This window comes from Ovis aries, chromosome 8, assembly GCF_016772045.2.
Source record: "Ovis aries strain OAR_USU_Benz2616 breed Rambouillet chromosome 8, ARS-UI_Ramb_v3.0, whole genome shotgun sequence".
Lineage (NCBI taxonomy): Eukaryota > Metazoa > Chordata > Mammalia > Artiodactyla > Bovidae > Ovis > Ovis aries.
Window position 1 is genome coordinate 28,209,522 of NC_056061.1, and position 22,816 is coordinate 28,232,337.

At 41.6% G+C, this 22,816-nt stretch overlaps 1 protein-coding gene across 2 annotated transcripts in view; it reads right to left on the minus strand.

Annotated features, from left to right (window-relative positions):
* The window catches only part of CCDC162P (coiled-coil domain containing 162, pseudogene), a 195,329-nt gene that overhangs the window by 121,042 nt on the left and 51,471 nt on the right, over window positions 1-22,816 (minus strand). For both annotated transcript variants that reach the window (XM_060419505.1, XM_012182637.5), the window contains 4 exons: window positions 21,786-21,935; window positions 11,255-11,367; window positions 10,760-10,895; window positions 10,307-10,510 (listed from right to left, as the gene is read on the minus strand). In XM_060419505.1, the coding sequence (XP_060275488.1) occupies window positions 10,307-10,510; window positions 10,760-10,895; window positions 11,255-11,367; window positions 21,786-21,935 (603 nt within the window). The remainder of the gene's footprint in view (window positions 1-10,306; window positions 10,511-10,759; window positions 10,896-11,254; window positions 11,368-21,785; window positions 21,936-22,816) is intronic.

The window sequence follows — 22,816 nt, forward strand, 5'->3', positions numbered from 1 at the left end:
TTTCTTATGTCTCCTTCTATTCTCTGGAACTCAGCACTCAGATGGGTATGTTTTTCCTTTCCTCCTTTGTCTTTCACTTCTCTTTTCTCAGCTACTTGTAAGGCCTCCTCAAACAATCATTTTGCCTTTTTGCATTTCTTTTTCTTGGGGATGATTTTGATCACTGCCTCCTGTACAATGTTATGAACCTCTGTCCATAATTCTTCAGGCACTCTGTTTATCAGATCTAATCCCTTGAATCTATTTATCACTTCTACTGTATAATCATAAGGGATTTGATTTAGACCATATCTGAATGGCCTAGTAGTTTTCACTGCTGCTGCTACTGCTAAGTCGCCTCAGTCATGTCCGACTCTGTGTGACCCCATAGACGGCAGCCCACCAGGCTCCCCCACCCCTGGGATTCTCCAGGCAAGAACACTGGAGTGGGTTGCCATTTCCTTCTTCAATGCATGAAAGTAAAAAGTGAAAGTGAAGTTGCTCAGTCGTGCCCGACCCTCAGTGACCCCATGGACTACAGCCTTCCAGCCTCCTCCATCCATGGGATATTCCAGGCAAGAGTACTGGAGTGGGCTGCCATTGCCTTCGTTCTTCAATTTAAGTCTGAATTTTGCAATAAGGAGTTCATGATTTGAGCCACAGTCAGCTCCCAGTCTTGTTTTTGCTGACTGTATGGAGCTTCTCTATCGTAGGCTGCTCCTGCTGCTGTTGCTGCTAAGTCACTTCAGTCGTGTCCGACTCTGTGCGACCCCATAGATGGCAGCCCACCAGGCTCCCCTGCTACAAAATATATAATCAGTTTGATTTCGGTATTGACCACTTGGTGATGTCCATGTGTAGAGTCGTCTCTTGTGGTTTTGGAAGAGGGTGTTTGCTATGACCAGCACCTTCTCTGGGTAAAACTCTGTTAGTCTTTGTCCTGCTTCAATTTGTACTCCAAGGCCAAATTTACTTGTCACTCCAGGTATCTCTTGACTTCCTACTTTTGCATTCTAGTCCCCTGTGATGAAAAGAACATCTCTTTTTTGGTGTTAGTTCTAGGAGGTCTTGTAGATCTTCACAGAACCATTCAACTTCAGCTTCTTCAGCATTATTAGTTGGTGCATTGACTTGGATTACTGTGATATTGAATGGTTTGCCTTTGAAACAAACCAAGATCATTTTGTTGTTTCTGAGAATGCATCCAAGTACTGCATTTTGAACTCTTTTGTTGACTATGAGGGCTATTCCATTTCTCCTAAGGGATTGTTCCCACAGTAGCAGACATAATAGTCATGTGAATTAAATTCACCTGTTCTGGTCCATTTAAGTTCACTGATTCCTAAAATGTGAATGTTTACTCTTGCCATCTCCTGTTTGATCACTTCCAATTTACCTTGATTCATGGACCTAACATTCCAGGTTCCTATGCAATATAGTTCTTTATAGCATTAGACTTACTTTCACCACCAGACAATCCACAACTGGGCACTGTTTCCACTTTGGCTCAGCCTCTTCATTCCTTCTGGAGCTATTTCTCTGCTCTTCTCCAGTAGCATATTGGACAAGTACTGACCTGGGGGTTCATCTTTCAGTGTCATATCTTTTTGCCTTTTCATACTGTTCATGGGGTTCTCAAGGCAAGAATGCTGGAGTGCTTTGCCATTCCCTTCTCCAGTGGACATTTTGTCAGAACTCTCCACATATCCTGTCCATCTTCGGTGACCCTACACAGCATGGCTCATAGTTTCATTGGGTTAGGCAAGGTTGTGGTCCATGTGATCAGCTTGGTTAGTTTTCTGTGATTGTGGTTTTCATTCTGTCTTCCCTGCGATGGATGAGGATGAGAGGCTTGTGCAAGCTTCATGACTGGGGAGGACTGACTGGGGGAAAACTGGGTCTTGTGCTGGTGAGCAAGGCCATGCTCAGTAACTCTTTAATCCAATTTTCTGCAGATGGGAGGAGCTGTGTTCCCTCCCTGTAGTTTGGCCTGAGGCCAGACTATGGTAGGGACAATGGCAATGGCAACCTCCTTCAAAAAGACTTATTTCAGCATGCTGGGACTCCCTGGACTGTTGCACTCAGTGTCCTTGACCCCACATTCCAGGCTACTGTTGAACAATATCTCTGCCAGAAACTCCCAAGCATACACAGGCAAATCTGGCTCAGCCTCTTGTGGGGTCACTGCTCCTTTCTCCTGGGTCATGTATGCACAAGATTTTGTTTGTGCCCTCCAAGAGTTTCTGTTTCTCCAGTCCTTGGAAGTTCTGTAATCAAATCCTGCTGACCTTCAGAGTCAGATTCTCTGGGGATACTCAGTCCCTTCTCCAAACCCCCACGTTGGGAAGTCTGTTGTGTGGCTTAGAACTTTCGCAGCAGCAAGAGAACTTCTTTAGTGTAATTGTTCTCCAGTTTGTGAGTTGCCCCTCACGCCAGCCCTGGCGCCTCCCTGGTGGCTTACAGTGGCACTAACAGTGATCTCCTTTAAGAGGACTTATGCCACATGACATGCCTCCCAGGACTGCTGTTGCTAGAGCCTCTGTCTCCGTGGCAGACCACTGCTGATTCGTGCTTCCACAGGAGACCCTCAAACACTCAAAGGCAGGTGTGGCTCCATCTCTTGTAGGGGTCACTGCTCCCTTTCCTTGATTGTGGTGTACACGAAGTTTTGTTTGTGCCCTCCAAGCATTTCTGGCTGGTATGTGATTGCACCCCTTCTACCATCTTGTTGCAGCTTCCCTTGCCCTTGGTCATAGGATAGCTGGTCATATGATATAATTGCTAGCCATAAGATAGTTCTATTTTTAATTTTATGAGGAACCACCATACTGTTTTACACAAGCAGTTGTACCACTTTCAGTTCAGTTCAGTTCAGTCGCTCAGTCATGTCCAACTCTTTGCAACCCCATGAATTGCAGCACGCCAGGCCTCCCTGTCCATCACCAACTCCCGGAGTTCACTCAGACTCATGTCCATCGAGTCAGTGATGCCATCCAGCCATCTCACCCTCGGTTGTCCCCTTCTCCTCCTGCCCCCTATCCCTCCCAGCATCAGAGTCTTTTCCAGTGAGTCAACTCTTTGCATGAGGTGGCCAAAGTACTGGAGTTTTAGCTTTAGCATCATTCCCTCCAAAGAAATCCCAGGGCTGATCTCCTTCAGAATGGACTGGTTGGATCTCCTTGCAGTCCAAGGGACTCTCAAGAGTCTTCTCCAACACCACACTTCAAAAGCATCAATTCTTCGGTGCTCAGCCTTCTTCACAGTCCAACTCTCACATCCATACATGACTACTGGAAAAACCATAGCCTTGACTAGACGGACCTTTGTTGGCAAAGTAATGTCTCTGCTTTTGAATATGCTACCTAGGTTGGTCATAACTTTTCTTCCAAGGAGCAAGCGTCTTTTAATTTCATGGCTGCAGTCACCATCTGCAGTGATTTTGGAGCCCCCCAAAATAAAGTCTGACACTGTTTCCACTGTTTGCCCATCTATTTCCCATGAAGTGATGGGACCAGATGCCATGATCTTCATTTTCTGAATGTTGAGCTTTAAGCCAACTTTTTCGCTCTCCTCTTTCACTTTCATCAAGAGGCTTTTTAGCTCCTCTTCGCTTTCTGCCATAAGGGTGGTGTCATCTGCATATCTGAGGTTATTGATATTTCTCCCGGCAATCTTGATTCCAGCTTGTGTTTCTTCCAGTCCAGCGTTTCTCATGATGTTCTCTGCACGTAAGTTAAATAAGCAGGGTGACAATATACAGCCTTGACGTACTTCTTTCCCTTACCACTTTACATTACCACTAACCCTGGTGGCTCAGAGGGTAAAGCATCTGCCTATAATGCGGGAGACTGAGGTTCGATCCCTGGGTCAGGAAGATCCTTGGAGAAGGCAATGGCACCCCACTCCAGTACTCTTGCCTGGAAAATCCTATGGACTGAGAAGCCTGGTAGGCTACAGTCCATGGGGTCACAAAGAGTCAGACACAACTGAGTGACTTCACTTTCACTTTCAACAATACACAAGAGTTACAATTCCTCAACATCCTTACCAATATTTGCTATTTTATGTATATATGTATTTTTTCCTTAGTTGTTATATTCATGAGTCATTTAAACTATGGAACCAACAGGTCCCAATCTTTTATTCCCTATCTATTCATTCTTATAAAAACTTTGTTCAGTAATCAGTTGTTGGATAGAATCCATTTATCTATAAATTTTAAGCAGTCATTACATGATGGCTCTCAGAAGATATATCATTTACTTCTTGTAAACAGGCCAGATGATTACTTGTGTTGATGAATAATTGTCAGTATCAGAAAGATGGATGGAGTGTACTCTGTGGGCCCTTTCAATACTCTGGGTCTGTATCAGTTTTTATGTCCTGTGCTTCCCTGGTGGCTCAGAGGTTAAAGTGCCTGCCTCCAATGCGGGAGACCCGGGTTCAATCCCTGGGTCGGGAAGATCCCCTGGAGAAGGAAATGGTAACCCACTCCAGTATTCTTGCCTGGAAAATCCCATGGACAGAGAAGCCTGGTAGGCTACAGTCCATGGGGTCACAAAGAGTCAGACACGACTGAGCGACTTCACTTTCACTTAAGTACACCAGGTAATTAAATATTTAAAGTCCCTGAAAAGACTCCTCTTTAATGAGTTGTTCATTCAATTATAGATTTTTAAATATTCAAGCTGAAACTCAGAAATATTCTAATAAGTAAAACTAGGACCATTTCTAAATAATAGCTATGGTTCATGACATTCCACCAAGAAGATATTTTATTGTTAAAAATTTTTCTGGTAGGTGGTTGCTTTTGGTATACTTTCTTACTATTCTTTTAGGCAAAAACTTTTTGATAATTAGGAGCTTGCTTTGTCTAGGAGTGCCAAAGGTGAACATGTTGTTTTTTGTGAAATGATAGGTACCAGTGGAAAACAGAAATGCTGCTGAGAAAACTACATGCAACATATAAAAATGAAACAGTTCACTTATATTTACATGTTGACTTCTATTGGTGTTTAGCTCCTAAAGCCTGTTATGCAAAATGAATTATTCTCTGAGGAAAAAAAGGGACAACTTAATATGGTATGCTTCACCCACTTCATTGGAAAAGACCTTTCTTTCTCAGTGTCCTTACACAGCACAATTTTCTGAGCTGTTAAAGAAATGGCAACTGGATTAAGTTCTAAAGCTGATGGAAAGCAATAACAGAGTCAAGACACTGACTCTAATGCTACCAGCTATTTAAATGGTCTTTCCCCCGCCCCCCACTTTCCCCATACCCAATTCATTGTTTGAGCCCTTTAGATAGACATACATATTTTTCCCTTTCCCTCCCTGTGTCTGAAATGTATGCCTGTGTCCATAGAAGATGAACCTGAAGACCAGATGGCCAAATTACCCTATGTAGAATTATGGTTCAGTCATTATAATATTTCCTTTTTATTTTAGTTTCTTCCATGGCTATGTAGAAGACCTTCCTTCTAATGTTTTTTTGTGTTGTAGAAAGTTGATCCTTCAATATTATTCTTGGAGGATAATAATTTCTTTCCGGCAAGAAAAGGAAGGCAATAATTACCTGTTTGGCTAAGGTATAATCTGACCTTTGGGATAATTCATATGCTTTTAAGTCTGCAAATTTACTGATGCCAAGGTAACTATTTGAGTATAGTAGTTATAGGAAAATTGGTGGGCCATCATTAACTCTTTTCACTCTACTGGTTTCTGCTATCACTTGTGAACAAGAAGTTTAGGCCTTTTGGAAATGTAGACAACACTTCTCTGACTAGCTTGCCTTTTTCTAAATCATCTTTTCATTAATTTCAAATAATAAACAGTACTACTACTAATAATAATATTAATACAGTCTAAGAACTCATCAAACTTTGTTGGGTGAATGACTCAATCTTTAGGCTCAATATTTTAAATCTTTTAAAAGGAAAACAAAAAATATTTCCTAGTCTCTGCCTCACTTGTAGAGTATAATACTTTATCAAAACTATTTTTTTCTGAATTTGAACAGTATGATAGACTCTGCAAAGCACTTTCATTTACATAGACTTTTTGTGACCTCACAACTATTCTGTTATGAACAGTCTTTCCTTTGTTCAACAAACATTTATTAGATACCTACTAGCTGAAAGATATATATGCAGCTCTCTATTTGCTTTTTGCCACCTGAACTTCTATTAAGAATGGCAAAATTTCAGTGCCCTTAACCAAGAGCCTGATCTTCCCAACAAACTTGCGCTAACCACATCATAGGTGATGGCAACTCCAAACTTACAGATATTCAGGTCAAAATTTTGGAATCAACAATGACTTCTCTCGTATTCTACATCCCAACAGCCTGGAAATCATACAGAACCTAACCATTTCTCATCCTGTGTCTTCTCAGATGGTGTCTCTAGTTTGATCAATGTAGTAGCTAGTCTCTGTTTAGCCCTTCAGTCTATTCTCAATACAGCAGCAAAGATGTTTAAAAAAAAAAGAAAAAAAGTCAAATCACATCACTCTCAAAACTTCGAAGGGCTCTTCTTCTCACTCAAAGTCCTCAGAATGATCCACAAGGCCCTGTATAACGTGTTCCAATCTCTCTAACCTCATTTGCTGCACTAAGCTCCTTGCTGTTCCTATAACACTGCTGGACACAGTTCTGCCTCAGGGCCTTCCCATTTGCTCTCGCCTCTGCCTGGCACTCTTCTCCCAGTCAGTCACATGGTCTGCTTCCTGATTTCCTACAGGTCTTTACTCAGATTGTACCTTCTCAGTAAGGCCTTCCCTGATCACCTCCCTTCCACCTGCAATATCCTATCACCAACTCTCTATCCCCTTATCCTACTTAATTTCTCACCACAGCTTCTATCACCATCTTTACCAGTCCACAAAGGCTAGATTATTCTGCGACAAACAACCTTAAAGCTCAGTAGTCAACACTTCAAATTAATTTCTAAGTCAGGCAGAGCCCACTGCAGGACTAGTTGCTTTCTGGGCTTCTCTCTTCTAGCAGTGACCCAAGGATCTAGGATGTTTCTATTTTGTGGCTTGACACATGCCTTCCACTGGCTGCAGCAGGGGATGAGAGCTGGAGGGTCATGGGTCAGCCCTTACATGCTCTGGACTTAAGTGCCACATGTCACTTCTGCTCACAGTCCACTGGCGCCTCCCAACTGCAAGGGCCTAGGATGTCTGGAGAAATTTTGGTGTCAAACCTTTAGCCATTCTACAGTGTCACTTATTTATTTAATATCTGTCTCTTTCTATTAAATAGTCCCATAATGGCAAGAATTTGTGACAGTTTTGTTTACTGCTGTATGCCTAGTGCCTAGTATATTTATTGGTCAGAACATTTGTGGGGTATATGAATGGGAGAATGAATGAATGATGGGCTCATGGCCTGTGGGAGTAGATAAGCCAACAGTCTGGAATGAGTCACGTGCTGTAATGTAGGTAGATAAACCAGAGGAAGAAGCACTAAGCTCTGTATAGAGATATAAGAAAGACTTCTCAGAGAGGTAATGTTTGAATGGACTTGAATAGAGTAAGCCTTTATCAAGGAGAGGAGGTAAGGGACAAAAGGGTAGCTATATTTAAGATTCAGAGGCATGAACAGCTCTGCCCCTTCAGAGGAAGGGCAGGCCCAGGTCTGTAAGAATGAAGGTATAGGGACAGGAGGAGGGAAATGACGTCTGAGAGGTTGGCAGGGGCCGGCTTGCACCCAGCCTTGTAAACTTCACCAAAGGGCTTGGACTTTATCACTTTATCTTGTGAGAATAGAAAAATTCATGAACAGTTCAAGCAAGGGAATAAACATGATTATGTTTGCGCAAAGATCTTGAGAAATTTATAAAGCAATGAGGAGTGCCATTTTCTTATTTAAAATTCTCTCTTCCTCACCAATCTTGAAATTAGTTCCATATCCTGAACAGAGCCTAGCCTTTCATGGTCTCCTTTTTTTCAGCAGCTTCATCTCCCGCTACTTGCTTACAACAGTCTCTGATACCGGCATGCCAAATCCAGGCAGATCCTGAACATGCCATAACGTGTCAGGCCTACATGCCTGAAGAAACATGCTCAAGGTCAAACAGCCAGGAAAAGGCTGCTGCCTCTCATTCTGGGGCCTTTTCTACTCTGCCGCGTGCCTATTAAATAGCCCCATAATGGCAAGAATTTGTGCCTGAAGCAGGCACGTGGCAAAGCGCCCGTGACAGGTGGTAGGGGCTTTCCTTTTTTGGTATTATCACTGAGCAAATATGCGTTAATACTGGCCTAAGATTTCCTTTGTGGGATCAAACACACTAGGCCCAGGGAAGAGGGTTTCCATCTCAGTTGCTTCTTCTTTATCTCTGCTGGCTGCTAAGCCCAAAAATCTTGCTCCTGGTAGCCTTAGCTCTGGCCTAGTAAGATCAACCCAACAAATTAGCATCTGTTCCTTCCATCCTCTACATGAGAAAGAATCACATAGTTAGTCTGGACATTCTAGATTAAATGCTGACATGGCCACATACAAGGAGTGCAGCTAAATCACATGGTCCTATTAAAGACCTCAAAGAAAGGCTACCTCCTTGAGTTTCTCACACTAAAGTAGCAGCTGCTGGCAGTTTCTTAAGGGTGATGTTATTCCTACCATTTATGAGACCACAGGAAAGAAATACTGTGTTACCCTTGAGAAACTCCTCCTACAATCAATGGGACAAGATAGGATTTGTCTCCTCTCTCCGCCTTCCTTTCCACCCTACCCCATCCTAGAACAAACAAACTGGGAGAGGGGCGCAGTGGTAAGAAAGATCTTTTTTTAATCTATTAGCAAATAACACACCAAGATGTGGTATAAGACAGGCTGGATATTAGCAAGACAAAAGATGTGTTTGTTTTATGGGTGTGTTTGCTTCAAAAGTGTCTTAACCCTCCTTTCCAGTTCCACTGAGGGACATACTAACTGAACTTGGCTCACCATAAATTAGGATCAAGGGAAGAAGGAAGAAAGGTAAAAAGGAAAATCTGTATACAGTGAGGAGAGGGGAGGTGGAAATTGATAGGGAAGAAGACCAAAAAGAAGAATCTCCCAGATATTGAGTAAGTTGGACTTGAAATGACTAGGCAGGAAAAATAAGAAAATGTTTTCTAATATCCAGAGCTGATTTATTCAATACAGTAGGTTCTAATCACATGTGGCTATGGAGCACATGAAATGTGGCTTGAGATGTAACTCATCTCATCTGAGTTGAGATGTACTATACCTGTACATATTAGCTGCATATTAACAACAGGTTTTGAAGATTTAGTATGAAAAAATATATCTCATCAATGATTTCTTTATATTGATTACATGTTAGAAGGATGATATTTTAGATACACTGGGTTTAAATAGATTATATTATTAAAATTAATTTCATGTTTATGTTTTTTAAAATGTGGCTATTAGAAAATTGTATATGACATCTGTGGTTTGTGTTATATTTCTACTGGACAGCACTACTCCAGACTGCATATGAGCAACAGTTGATAATAAGATTTCATACCCTTAATAAAACATGACAATCATAAGTCAGGGGTCATACAAGTTTAAAATATGACCTATTTAGTAGCTAAATAGATATTATTTTTCACATTTGTCAAGCTAGTATCTTTCAAGAAGATTAAAAATTCATATTAAACCCTACCATCAATAAAATTTCTGGAGATTAAGATGAACATATTGCAAGAGTGTCTACAATATTTCAAGAAAATATATTTTTTAACTTTACTCCCAAAGAAAGGGATTTAATATGAGATTTAATAAGAAATTTTTTAGATTATATAAAAATATATCCAAGAGATATTAAAAGCACCACCAGCAGGTTTGAGGAGGGATAGAATAATTCAATATTTGAATCTTTCAAGTTTTTTTTCCTACATTTATTTTTTAATCTATTTTTTTTAAATTGGGGCTTAGAAAACAGAAAAGAGTCAAAAAAAAAAAAAAAAGTACTTCTTGCAATGTCAAGGAGGGTCTTATAAGAATTCCTCTGTAAGGACATGTGGTTCTCTGAAAGGACTCCTCTTGGTCTGTTCTCTATAAAGTGGATAAATCAGCAGCTAAATGCCTGCCTTCCTTCCTATTGCGGTTTCCAGGGCTTTGTGTTCTCTGCCTGTGTCCTGCTCTCAAGTGGACACTGTATTTATTGTGGTTAAAAAGCCATTTCCCTTTTCACTGTAATTTTTCAAAAAAGTTATTTTCCTAGAAACTCCCACCTGTTACTTCATTATTTTAACTAATTCCAGGTGCCAAGAAGTAGTAGCTTGGAAGACAAGATAATCATGGGAAAAAAAACTGTAACACAATCCTCACCCTGTGCTCGGCAGGTGTCCCGTGGGCATAGTGGTGAGCACCTAGGCCTTGTGAGGCGCCCATGCCTCCTTTTGCTTTATTTACCCAGGAACTATCTTCTGAGGTAGGGACCAGGCTCCCTGAAACCAAGGTAAGGCCTGAAGTGTTGATCGTCAGCGTTCGCTCAACAGATCTAAAATAGTTCAGAATTCCTAAGCAGATGCGCTGAAACAAAGAAAGAACAGGGGTCATAACCCTGCCTTTGCTGGCCCACCCTACAGAGTGAAACTTACTGGGGTCCCAGAAGTTGGCAGGTCAACCCTACTGCTGGGAGAGGAATATACCACCCTCCAAAAGGCTTGATTTCTTGGAAGAATCAGAACAAAGTGTAAAAATGCACATTACTGGAGCAGCAGGCAAGCCCCCTTTACAGACAACCAAACAATTCAGATGCATGCAAGACCATCCACATACCTGCAGTTCCCGGATCCTCAGGTGACGCAGATACAGAAAGGACAAGTAGGTCCCCCTCATCAGGACAGGATCCCCGTCATTGGGCCCAGTCCTGTCATCAAAGCCCAGCAGCTGTAGGGCCACTGCATAGCTGTACCTTTAGCAGGCAGGACAAACAGAACAAATGCCTTTCACCTCAAAGTGGTTCAGAAAATTCACATACAGCATACTGAAGTCATTTTATTTAATTTCACAATAGCTACTCTTAAAATTCACTGCAAGGAAAATAATGGCTCTATATGTACAAATTTAAAAGAAATTTCTCTTAGCAATCACTCTCATTAAAAATTCAGTCCTAGGGTGAAAATTAGTTATCTGGTTGGCTGTAACACTACTTTTATTTCAGCCTTAAACATTTTTTAGTTAACTTGTAACTGACATATTAAGCAATGATTCAGTTTTCTCCACAGTGTTTAATCCATTTTCTTGAGTCACCATTAACTGATTTCATTTTACCCTGTCTCTTTCTTCTGCTTCACAGGCTTATTAGCACACTGGCTAAGATTTACTGGTGCTGGGTCATTTTCATCTTGTTGCACTGAAAGGTCATCTTCCTTAGTGTTTTCATTCTAGGAAAAAAGTAGCATTAGTTGAATTACATAAACATTTGCAATCTTATTAACAAAATCAAAGTTGGGTTATCACAAAAGTAAATCTCCTGATCCAAGGCATATTTACATGAACAAGTAGAAGAGCATTATGATCCATTTCAACCTAACATATGAAAATCTGGGTTTCTAAAATAAATTAGAGGTCACTATTTTTACTATGATTCATTTTATGAAAAGATGACCCATGCATTTGTAGATGTTTGGAACCCTGAACCTCTCTAATCTAGTCTTGTCCCAGACTGACAGAGATCAGTCTTCTATTTTTAAGCTATATGACTTAATCATTTAAAGTCTTGATCCTTTTTTCACATTTGTAAAATAGCACAAATTTGGAAAATAAGTTGCTGGTACCTCATAGGTACTCAGAACATGCCTGTTCTCTCCTGGCCAGGGATGGCATTAGTCAGTCAGCCCTGTAGGACTGATCACAGAACCTGTGGTTTACACTTATTTCCACAGTCACCTTTCCTAATTTCGAGAAGAGTGAGGCCATGAACCCAGGGCCCTAAGGAAAACTGTGAAGAAGGTGATGTTGATGTGTGGTCCCACTCCTGCCCTCTGGTCAGGCCCTCTCTGCCTGTCCCTGAGCATTTACCCCATTCTCATAATATGTGCTCTTTTATAATAGAACTGATCCTCATGAAAACACTGAGCGTCAATGGCTTGCTTGGGTTACTTGTCTTCTAACAGTGGTTCTCAGAATTCCAACAAGTCCTTATGGTAGAAACAAGTCCTTATGGTTGCTCCCCAGTATCCATCTTCTTTTCCCATAGTACTTGAACATTTATTTTGGCACATGGCCACCCAGATAAAGATGACATTTCCAAGCTCCAGGGGGTAGGCTAGGAGCCATAGCTTTTCTCTGATAGGTTTGTGACTCTTTCAGGCTTCTAAAATTACCCAGAATTACACAGGAAGGGATAGAAAGTGACGTCAAGTTACAGTGAATGACTTTGAAGGAATGACTGAACAAACTACAAAAATACTGTTGAACTAGCAGGTTGCTGGGAAGAAAGGAAGGGGGCACAGCAGGCTAGGGTGAGTAAAGACAGAGAGCCCAGCATCCTCCAGGAACAATGAGCTAACCATAGCCCACAGAGACAAACTGCTCAGGAAATGCTGAAAGTCCACAAGTGTATTTCCCTAAGAGAACTGGACACAAAGCAGGTTAGCAGAGGGCTGATGAGGAAGCAGAACATCACCACCAACTGTGTTCCTTCTCTCTTCCTGGGTAGGTTACCTTCTTTGACATTTACTCTACCTTGTGTCTGGATCTTTGCCAAAATGGCTGAGTTCATGTATTTTGACAGTTCTGAGATTTCCACTGATTGCAAATCTCATTTTCTCCTGGAAAACTGGCAGGGGGCAGTGGAGTGGGAGGTAGAGTGGAGGGAATAATTAGGGGGAAAGTAAGCCTAGTAAGTATTTCCCACCTGCCCAAATGTCTCTACAGTTTACTTGTGTATACCCACAGAATAAAAAGACTGGAAGGATGATATAGACCAAGTGTTAGCAATACTGTTATATTTGGGTGATAAAATAATGGGTGATCCGTATATTCTTCCTTGAACTTTTCTGTATTTTCCAAATTTTCTGTGATAAATACATGTCACTATTGTCATAAGAAAATGTTTCTTTTTAAAATGTTCTATTGAATTTAATGAGGGAAGCCAGGAAAAAGGTGTTTTGTGTTTCCGTGAACTTCCTATAGAAGTTCAGGGAACATACAACACCACTTTTGTGAGCGTACACCACATACTCATGGTAACACATAATCTCTGGAGATGGAGGGGAACCAGAACATAGAGAGGGGAAAATGGCTGTCCTCTTCTTCCCTCTTTGGTATGGCCAGTGAGAAGAAGCAAAAGAAGCAAAGGATACAGTGTTTTTTGCCACTTTACCATAAAGTTAAAGAACAGTGACCAATTTACACCATATCTTTAGAAATATGATGATCAATAGCAGTATTTAATGTCCATACAAAGCCATTTTCATAAACAGGTTTTTGGGGGGAGGATGGCATTGGACACAATGACTTAATTATAGGTCTGGGAGGATCCATGCAGGGCTAGCTGATTCTTCTTCTTCTGATCAGGACTGCAGTTAAATTTTCTTCAAAAGAATATCTAAAAATGCAGTCCATTTGGATCAAAATTATCTCTTTCTAGTTAATATACTTTTTTCAGTTATGAAATTTTGATATTGTTTCTTTACCTCCCAAACCTAGATCTTTACATGAATGTCAAATTAGAGTTGTGTTTATAAAGGAAAGAGTGGCCAGTCTTCCATGCTAATATTAAACAAAAGGCCAATTTACACTGTAATAGAAATATGACAACCACTATCAATATTTAGACAAGCATATTCAATGTCAAAATGGATGTGGGAAAACAGGTTTTCTTATAACTTGCTAATTAGGGAAAATGGTATTACCACTTTGGCAGGATTTATGAAAAATTTCAAATGTGCACATTCTGTAACTTAGAAAATCAGCTTCTAAATATCTATGCAAAAGAGACACATCTCTGCACAGGAGGCATAAACAAGAAAGCTCAGTAACCATGGTTTCTATTAATAATTGGGCAGGAAACTACAATAAGCATCCATAGAAGGGTGGCTGTGAGATCTATAGTATATAAGAAAATATAATGCAGCCATTGAAAAGAACAGCAGAGACAGGCCTCTAAGATGTACTGTTTGGTGAAAAAAGTACATCGCAGAAAAATATCCATAGGGTATGACAGATGGTTCATATAGAAAACTAAAATAAAAAATTATACTGTATATATACATATATGTATTCTTTAAATAGGGACATATGTAAATAGGGACGAAAATGCATTGAAAAGGCCTGAAGCAATACCAGTATAAACCTGAGGTAGTAAATAGGGGGCACAAGTACTAGAGTCCCATTAGTTCATTTAGTTTTTACTTTTGTAGTTTAAGTTGATTTTTTAGAAACTCCTTACAGAGAAAAATGGTAACTTTACAGTGAAGAAAACTGGCAAACATTAATAGCTTCACCATGTGGTCAAAATGAACATCCCGATGATGTCATGTTGATGGCGTTTGTCCCTGATATGATGCGATGAGAAGGGCACTTCACCTCTGGGGTGTTCTTACCCAAAACCTATAGTCCCAGTGTAACCACTAAAAACAGTCTGACAAACTCAAATTAGGACACATTCTACAGGCGGCCTGGCCAGTACTGCTAAAGACTGTCAAGGTCATGATAAACAAAGACAGACTAAGGAACAGGCACAGACCTGACTGGGGAGATGTGACAATCCGACGCATTGTGGTGCCCTGAGAACTCTCTGTACTTGGAAACTCTTTGTACTGTCTTTGCAACCTTTCTGTAAATCTAAAACTACTCAAAAATTAAAAAGAAAAAAAAAACATTAAAAAACTCTCTAAAGGGAGGTTACTGGCCAAGAGTCTTCACTAAGAATTTTTCGAAAACTGTTCTGAAGTTGCTGTACAGTTAGTGCCTATATTTTCTCAGAACTGTCAAAATGAACAGTACTGTGAGGTTTGCTTTCCTTCATGCAGAAGGGCCTTAGGAAAGTTACTTTTCATAGGATATTAGTGTTCAGAATCAGGATTCTGCTCAGCATATACACACTAAAATTCATACTTGACTGCTACGTGCTTGCAAAATAGTAACAGAGCTTTAAAATTCTACCCATATTCCCAGCTGCCACATTTTACTTAATCCAAATTTCATCTCACTAGTATTCAACATTTAGAATGGCAACAGCATTACCACTGATGCTCTGATACTGTATAAAGTGTTTGACCAAAGCAGAAATACTGGAGCAGTTCACAAAGTAGCACCCATAGGAAAACATGAAGGAAGGTGGCTGCTGCCTATTGGTTGCTGCCTCAGGATTTACTTTTTAAACCCTGTTCTATTTTCTGGTCCCTACTTGGATACTTCTTTTCCAGCTTGTGTGCATGGCTGACTCCTTGTTCATCAAATTTCAGCTCAGATGCACCCTTTTTTGAAAGATCTTGGCTGAACTCCCTACCAGAGGGTGCTCCTCTCTACCCCACTGCCCTCTACTTCTTGGTTTTCTGCATGGCACCCACACATTAGAGATGCAGATTTACTTCTTTGTTCACTTGTTAATTGCATGTTTCATTCCCTAAGCCAGCACAATTCCTGGCACTAAAGCAGTAGCCATGCAATTATTACTGAACAAATGAATATGCAACTGAAAAACTTCTATGACACTAATATGGGTAGTGTGTGTGTGTGTTATGTTTCCTCCCATGTTCCACTTCTAGACTGTATAGATATTCTAAGTCTCTTTGGGTCTATATACCATAAATCAGCTTAAAAATACAGCACTCACATTTCTCTTCCTTTGGTCAATTTCAAGAACAATTTTGCAAGTCAGTAACTAGCCAGAAAAGACCTTTTCATTTGAAAAGACCCTGATGCTGGGAAAGATTGAGGGCAGGAGGAAAAGGGGATGACAGAGAACGAGATGGTTGGATGGCATCACCGACTCAATGGATATGAGTTTGGGTAAACTTCGGGAGTTGGTGATGGACAGGGAGGCATGGCGTGCTGCGGTTCATGGGGTCACAAAGAGTCGGACACGACTGAGCAACTGAACTGAACTAAACTAGCCAGAAAGTGATATTCTTTCTCTTCTTTCCACCCTCCTTTCATCCTATTAGCCCCCAAGAATTTAGTTTCCTCTGCTCTCATAACCAAGGAGGAAAATAGATTTGTGGTGATGGCCCTCAGATGTTAATACCAGAACTTCCTGGGTAATTTCATCAGCACCTTTGACTATCAGGATCCTAGGAACAGAGGTCCTGTTCAGAGATACTTGAGCTGACTCTGCCTTCACCCCACTCCCTTTTTCCATACTCCTTGTTTCCTTCCCCTCAAGTCTGGTTCAAGAAGCAGAAGAGCCAGATGTTTTTAAAATGTCCCCTTGTTAGTAGAAGGTCTCTTTGAATGCTGACATATACCTCAGTGTGAAATGGCAATGGAATATGAACCATGTGGCAGATTTTTCAAATCTGGCAGGATATTAGCTGAGGGGGGCTATCACTGGTAGCTGCACACCCTGTTAGGCAATTCAGGGGCCAGGGAGGGCCATGATATGGTAGGCTGCATCTCTTCCTGGTCTGTGTGGCCAACTCATTACTCATTAGATTCTCTAGAGCTTCTAGATTGAAAAGTTATAGAAGGTGTGTGTGTGGACATGGGCATGCTTCCGGCCTGTGTTTGCTTACAGACAACCTGCAACTCATTTGATGTATTTCGGGCTTCACTTTTCCCCCATGCCTACTCCCAGATAGTGGACCATGATAGTGCTTCTTCCCTCTAGCATTTTACTAAACTTCTGTATACCTGTGACTTTATGTGTAATTTTTAGTCACTCTGTAATTATCTTTAGGGGTGAAAGTAGTAATTATGCAGAATGGGCTCACTATAAATTTATGCCGCCTTACTTCGACTGGGCTCTGTGAACTACACTGTCATCCTTCTATTTTTATCTCACTGGTGGTTCTGTGGCCTCCCCACAGTGATACGCCTCCTCATGGGTCACTCACACCTTCTACCTTACTAATGCAGATCTCTTCCTCCTCTCTCTGAGTGAGCCAGGGCCATTCACAAGCTCCTGTGTCTTATCTTTCTGCACCTGAAAATTCTATGTACCTTTCTGCACCTGAAAATTTTTCCACTGCAAGGGAAGTGACGCCATTCTCCCTTTTTCAAAATTACTCATCCCGCCTGGTTTCTTCATCTCATTCCCCCAGGGTCATCTTTTCTCAAATTTACTCTTTCATGTCTTTATCTCTTCTCCACTCCTCCTTCCACTCAGACTATAAACACACTGGTATTGCTATCTTAAATAGCAAATGAAACAAAACTCTTTTTTTAGAGCAACAAACAAATAATAGCTGATTACAGCTTCAAATATACAGCTTTGACATACTTCTTTTCCTATATGGAACGAGTCTGTTGTTCCATGTCCAGTTCTAAATGTTGCTTCCTGACCTGCATACAGGTTTCTCAAGAGGCAGGTCAGGTGGTCTGCTATTCCCAACCCTTTCAGAATTTTCCACAGTTTATTGCGATCCACATAGTCAAAGGCTTTGGCATAGTCAATAAAGCAGAAATAGATGTTTTGCTGGAACTCTCTTGCTTTTTCCATGATCCAGCGGATGTTGGCAATTTGATCTCTGGTTGCTCTGCCTTTTCTAAATCCAGCTTGAACATCTGGAAGTTCACAGTTCACGTATTGCTGAAGCCTGGCTTGGAGAATTTTGAGCATTACTTTACTAGCATGTGAGATGAGTGCAATTATGCGGTAGTTTGAGCATTCTTTGGCATTGCCTTTCTTTGGAATTGGAATGAAAACTGACCTTTTCCAGTCCTGTGGCCACTGCTGAGTTTTCCAAACTTGGTGGCATATTGAGTGCAGCACTTTCACAGCATCATCTTTCAGGATTTGAAATAGCTCAACTGGAATTCCATCACCTCCACTAGCTTTGTTTGTAGTGATGCTTTCCAAGGCCCACCTGACTTCACATTCCAGGTTGTCTGGCTTTAGGTGAGTGATCACACCATCGTGATTATCTAGGTCATGAAGATCTTTTTTGTACAGTTCTTCTGTGTATTCTTGCCACCTTTTGTTAATATCTTCTGCTTCTGTCAGGTCCATACCATTTCTGTCCTTTATCGAGCCTATCTTTGCATGAAATGTTCCCTTGGTATCTCTCATTTTCTTGAAGAGATCTCTAGTCTTTCCCATTCTGGTGTTTTCCTCTATTTCTTTGCATTGATCGTTGAGGAAGGCTTTCTTATCTCTTCTTGGTATTCTTTGGAACTCTGCATTCAGTTGCTTATACCTTTCCTTTCTCCTTTGCTTTTCACTTCTCTCCTTTTCACAGCTATTTGTAAGGCCTCCCCAGACAGCCATTTTGCTTTTTTGCATTTCTTTTCCATGGGGATGGTCTTGATCTCTGTCTCCTGTACAATGTCACGAACCTCCGTCCATAGTTCATCAGGCACTCTGTCTATCATCAGTTCAGCTCAGTTCAGTTCAGTCTCTCAGTCGTGTCCAACTATTTGCGATCCCATGAATCGCAGCACGCAAGGCCTCCCTGTCCATCACCAACTCCCAGAGTTCACTCAGATTCACGTCCATCGAGTCAGTGATGCCATCCAGCCATCTCATCCTCAGTCGTCCCCTTCTCCTCCTTCCCCCAATCCCTCCCAGCATCAAAGTCTTTTCCAATGAATCAACGCTTTGCATGAGGTGGCCAAAGTACTGGAATTTCAGCTTTAGCATCATTCCTTCCAAAGAAATCCCAGGGCTGATCTCCTTAAGAATGGACTGGTTGGATCTCCTTGCAGTCCAAGGGACTCTCGAGATTCTTCTCCAACAACACAGTTCAAAAGCAAAGATTCTTCAGCGCTCAGCCTTGCTTAAATCTATTTCTCACTTCCACTGTATAATCATAAGGGATTTGATTTAGGTCATATCTGAATGGTCTAGTGGTTTTCCCTACTTTCTTTATTTAAGTCTGAATTTGGCAATAAGGAGTTCATGATCTGAGTCACAGTCAGCTCCTGGTCTTGTTTTTGCTGACTGTATAGAGCTTCTCCATCATTGGCTGCAAAGAATATAATCAATCTGATTTTGGTGTTGATCATCTGGTGATGTGTAGAGTCTTCTCTTGTGTTGTTGGAAGAGGGTGTTTGCTATGACCAGTGCATTCTCTTGGCAAAACTCTATTAGCCCTTGCCCTGCTTCATTCCATACTCCAAGGCCAAATTTGCCTGTTACTTCAGGTGTTTCTTGACTTCCTACTTTTGCATTCCAGTCATGGAACAACAGACTGGTTCCAAATAGGAAAAGGAGTATATCAAGGCTGTATATTGTCACCCTGCTTATTTAACTTATATGCAGAGCACATCATGAGAAATGCTGGGCTGGAAGAAGTACAAGCTGGAATCAAGAATGCTGGGAGAAATATCAATCACCTCAGATATGCAGATGACATCACCCTTATGGCAGAAAGTGAAGAGGACCTAAAAAGCCTCTTGGTGAAAGTGAGAGAGGAGAATGAAAAAGTTGGCTTAAAGCTCAACATTCAGAAAACTAAGACCATGGCATCTGGTCCCATCACTTCATGGGAAATAGATGGGAAACAGTGGAAACAGTGTCAGATTTTTTTGGGGGGGGGCTCCAAAATCACTGCAGATGGTGATTGCAGCCATGAAATTAAAAGACACTTACTCCTTGGAAGGAAAGTTATGACCAACCTAGACAGCATATTCAAAAGCAGAGATATTACTTTGCCAACAAAGGTCCATCTATCAAGGCTATGGTTTTTCCAGCAGTCATGTATGGATGTGAGAGTTGGACTGTGAAGAAAGCTGAGCACCAAAGAATTGATGCTTTTGAACTGCGGTGTTGGAGAAGACTTTTGAGAGTCCCTTGGACTGCAAGGAGATCCAACCAGTCCATCCTAAAGGAGATCAGTCCTGGGTGTTCTTTGGAAGGAATGATGCTAAAGCTGAAACTCCAGTACTTTGGCCACCTCATGCAAAGTGTTGACTCATTGGAAAAGACTCTGATGCTGGGTGGGATCGGAGACAGGAGGAGAAGGAGACGACAGAGGATGAGATGGCTGGATGGCATAGCCACCTCGATGGACGTGAACTCCGGGAGTTGGTGATGGACAGGGAGGCCTGGTGTGCTGCAATTCATGGGGTCGCAAAGAGTCGGACACGACTGAGTGACTGAACTAAACTGAACAGCTTCAAAAAATCTTACAGCTCTGAGGCACTTTGCTCATGGTCCAATGGTTAAGAATCTGCCTTGCAATGCAGGGGACATGGGTTCAATCCCTGGTTCATGAACTGAGATCTCACATAGCTCGGGGCAACTGAGCCCCAGTGCCGTAGCTACACAGCCTGCGCTCTCTGGAGCCTGAATGCTGCAACTAAGACCTGACACAGCCAAATAAATAAATAAATTAAAAAAATCTTATAGTTCCATTGCAAAGATAAGTATCCACTAGCTTTGTATAGAAACTTTCCTTCATTTGTAATCTCATGCCTATCCTATATAGTAGCTATCTATCTGACTTCCCTGCCTCCAATCTTTCCCTCTTTCCATCCAACTGATATCCAGCTGCCACATTAATCCATATATATATATGATTAAGCACAAATTCCTTAGTCTGGATTTCTAGGCATTCACAAAGTACCTCTCCTCCCTGCTAAAAAAACTTCTCTTCACTCTATTTCCATGTGAATCTTCCACTCAACCCCACTGAGCTTGAACACTCCATATACAGTATCTCCTCTGCACTGTTGTTCAAGTTTCTCTTCTAGAATAGGCTGCCTACTTCCCTTCCCACCACCACTTTCCTAAGCCTCATGCTTCCTTCAGAAAGTGAAAGTGAAGTCACTCAGTTGTGTCTGACTCTTTGTCACCCCATGGACTGTAGCCTACTAGGTTCCTCCATCCATGGGATTTTCCAGGCAAGAATACTGGAGTGGGTTGCCATTTCCCTTTCCAGAAGATCTTCCCGACCCAGGGACTGAACCTGGATCTCCTGCATCGTAGGCAGAGGCTTTACCGTCTGAGCCACCAGGGAAGTCCCTAGTGGCTCAAATGAAATTCTAAGGTCTACAAACAGGTGGTGAGTTGAACAGAAAGGCATATTGGTTATTTCTTCCTGTTGTACCTAGTAGAGGTTGATGTTGCTATATATTTATAACCAAATCTCCCAGATTTGGTCATAGTTGCCCTGGGAAGCCACATGTATTGGATGAGACTAAGGCAGCAAGATTGCTTCCTTTAAGCCCACCTCAATTTCCTCCTCCTTGAAGACATTTTCCCCAATAGAACCAACCCTGTGAAGAACACACTCCCTCTAAACACTCACAATATTTAAAGAAAGTGAAAGTGAAGTTGGTCAGTTGTGTCCGATTTTTTGCGACCCCATGGACTGTAGGAAAAGATTTCTCCTACCAGGCTCCTCTGTCCATGGGATTTTCCAGGCAAGAATACTGGAGTGGGTTGCCATTTCCTTCTCCAGGGGATCTTCCCAACCCAGGGATCGAACCCTGGGTCTCCCACATTGCGGGCAGATGCTTTACCATCTGAGCCACGTCCAACTCACTAGTATTCAGCACTAGAGTGTGCAACTCTGCATTGGTACTTATCCACTGAGTATAAACCCTGGTAGCAAGAACATATTGTATTACACCTCTTTATATCCCTCTTTTGAGGGAGGATCTCTAAAACCCACCAAAGTAAATTTCTAAGGTCTACAAACAGGTGGTGAGTTGAACAGAAAGGCATATTGGTTATTTCTTCCTGTTGTACCTGGTAGAGGTTGATGTTGCTATAAATAGTCTCCCAGATTTGGTCATAGTTGCCCTGGGAAGCCACACATGTTGGATGAGATGAAGCCAGCAAGACCGTCTTTGCAGCATGATCCTGGAGAACTTGCATTACTCGCTCAGGATTGGAAATCTTGAGTAGAACACAGAGGAGAAGAGATGGTTGGGAGAAGGGTTATTCCGTTCTTCTCAGCAAGAATTTGGTCACATAAAGTCCCAGGTGGGACTTTATTCATTTAAAAAATAAAAGTAAACTCAAACATCATAGTTCCCTTAGGCATGTTCCTCCAAAGAACACTAAGTATTCAAATATACATAAGCAACTAATTAAAAAGTTCTGTGACAACCCCTGAAACACAGTAGCAAGTAGCACCCCTACACATGTTGCGGCACCAGTGAAAAGATAAACTCTCATCACTTTTGGGTTTGTCTACTCTTAGGAAGTTGCCAGGAGATGGAGGAGGAGGCAGCTGGGTAGTGTGAGAAAAGCACAGGCTCTGTAAGGACACAGCCCTGGGCTCATATTCCTGCTGAAATCTTGGCTTTTCATGTAGAGTAGGATAAGTACACTAATGAGGTCTCTCCCAGAATTGCTGCAATGCTTGGCATGTAGTAGATGCTGAATAAATGTTCCTCTAGAGGTAAAAACTCACAGTCCCAGAGCTGAACTTCTACTTCAGTGATACATATATTACTATATTTCAATTATTTTAATATTACAAGGAACCTTCAAAGATTATTTAATCCTATCTCTACCAAAATTCCAACGCCTTTTTTTTTTTTTTGGCTAAAGGAGAAAAATTCATCCCAAAATGCATATGGGATCTTGTGTTCAGTCATGTCTGACTCTTTGTGACCCCATGGACTGTAGCTCGCCAGGTTCCTCTGTCCATGGGATTGTCCTGGCAAGAATACTGGAGTGGGTTGCCATTTCCTCCTCCAGGGGATCTTCCCAACCCAGGGACTGAACCTGCATCTCCTGTGGCTCCTGTACTGGCAGGTGGATTCTTTACC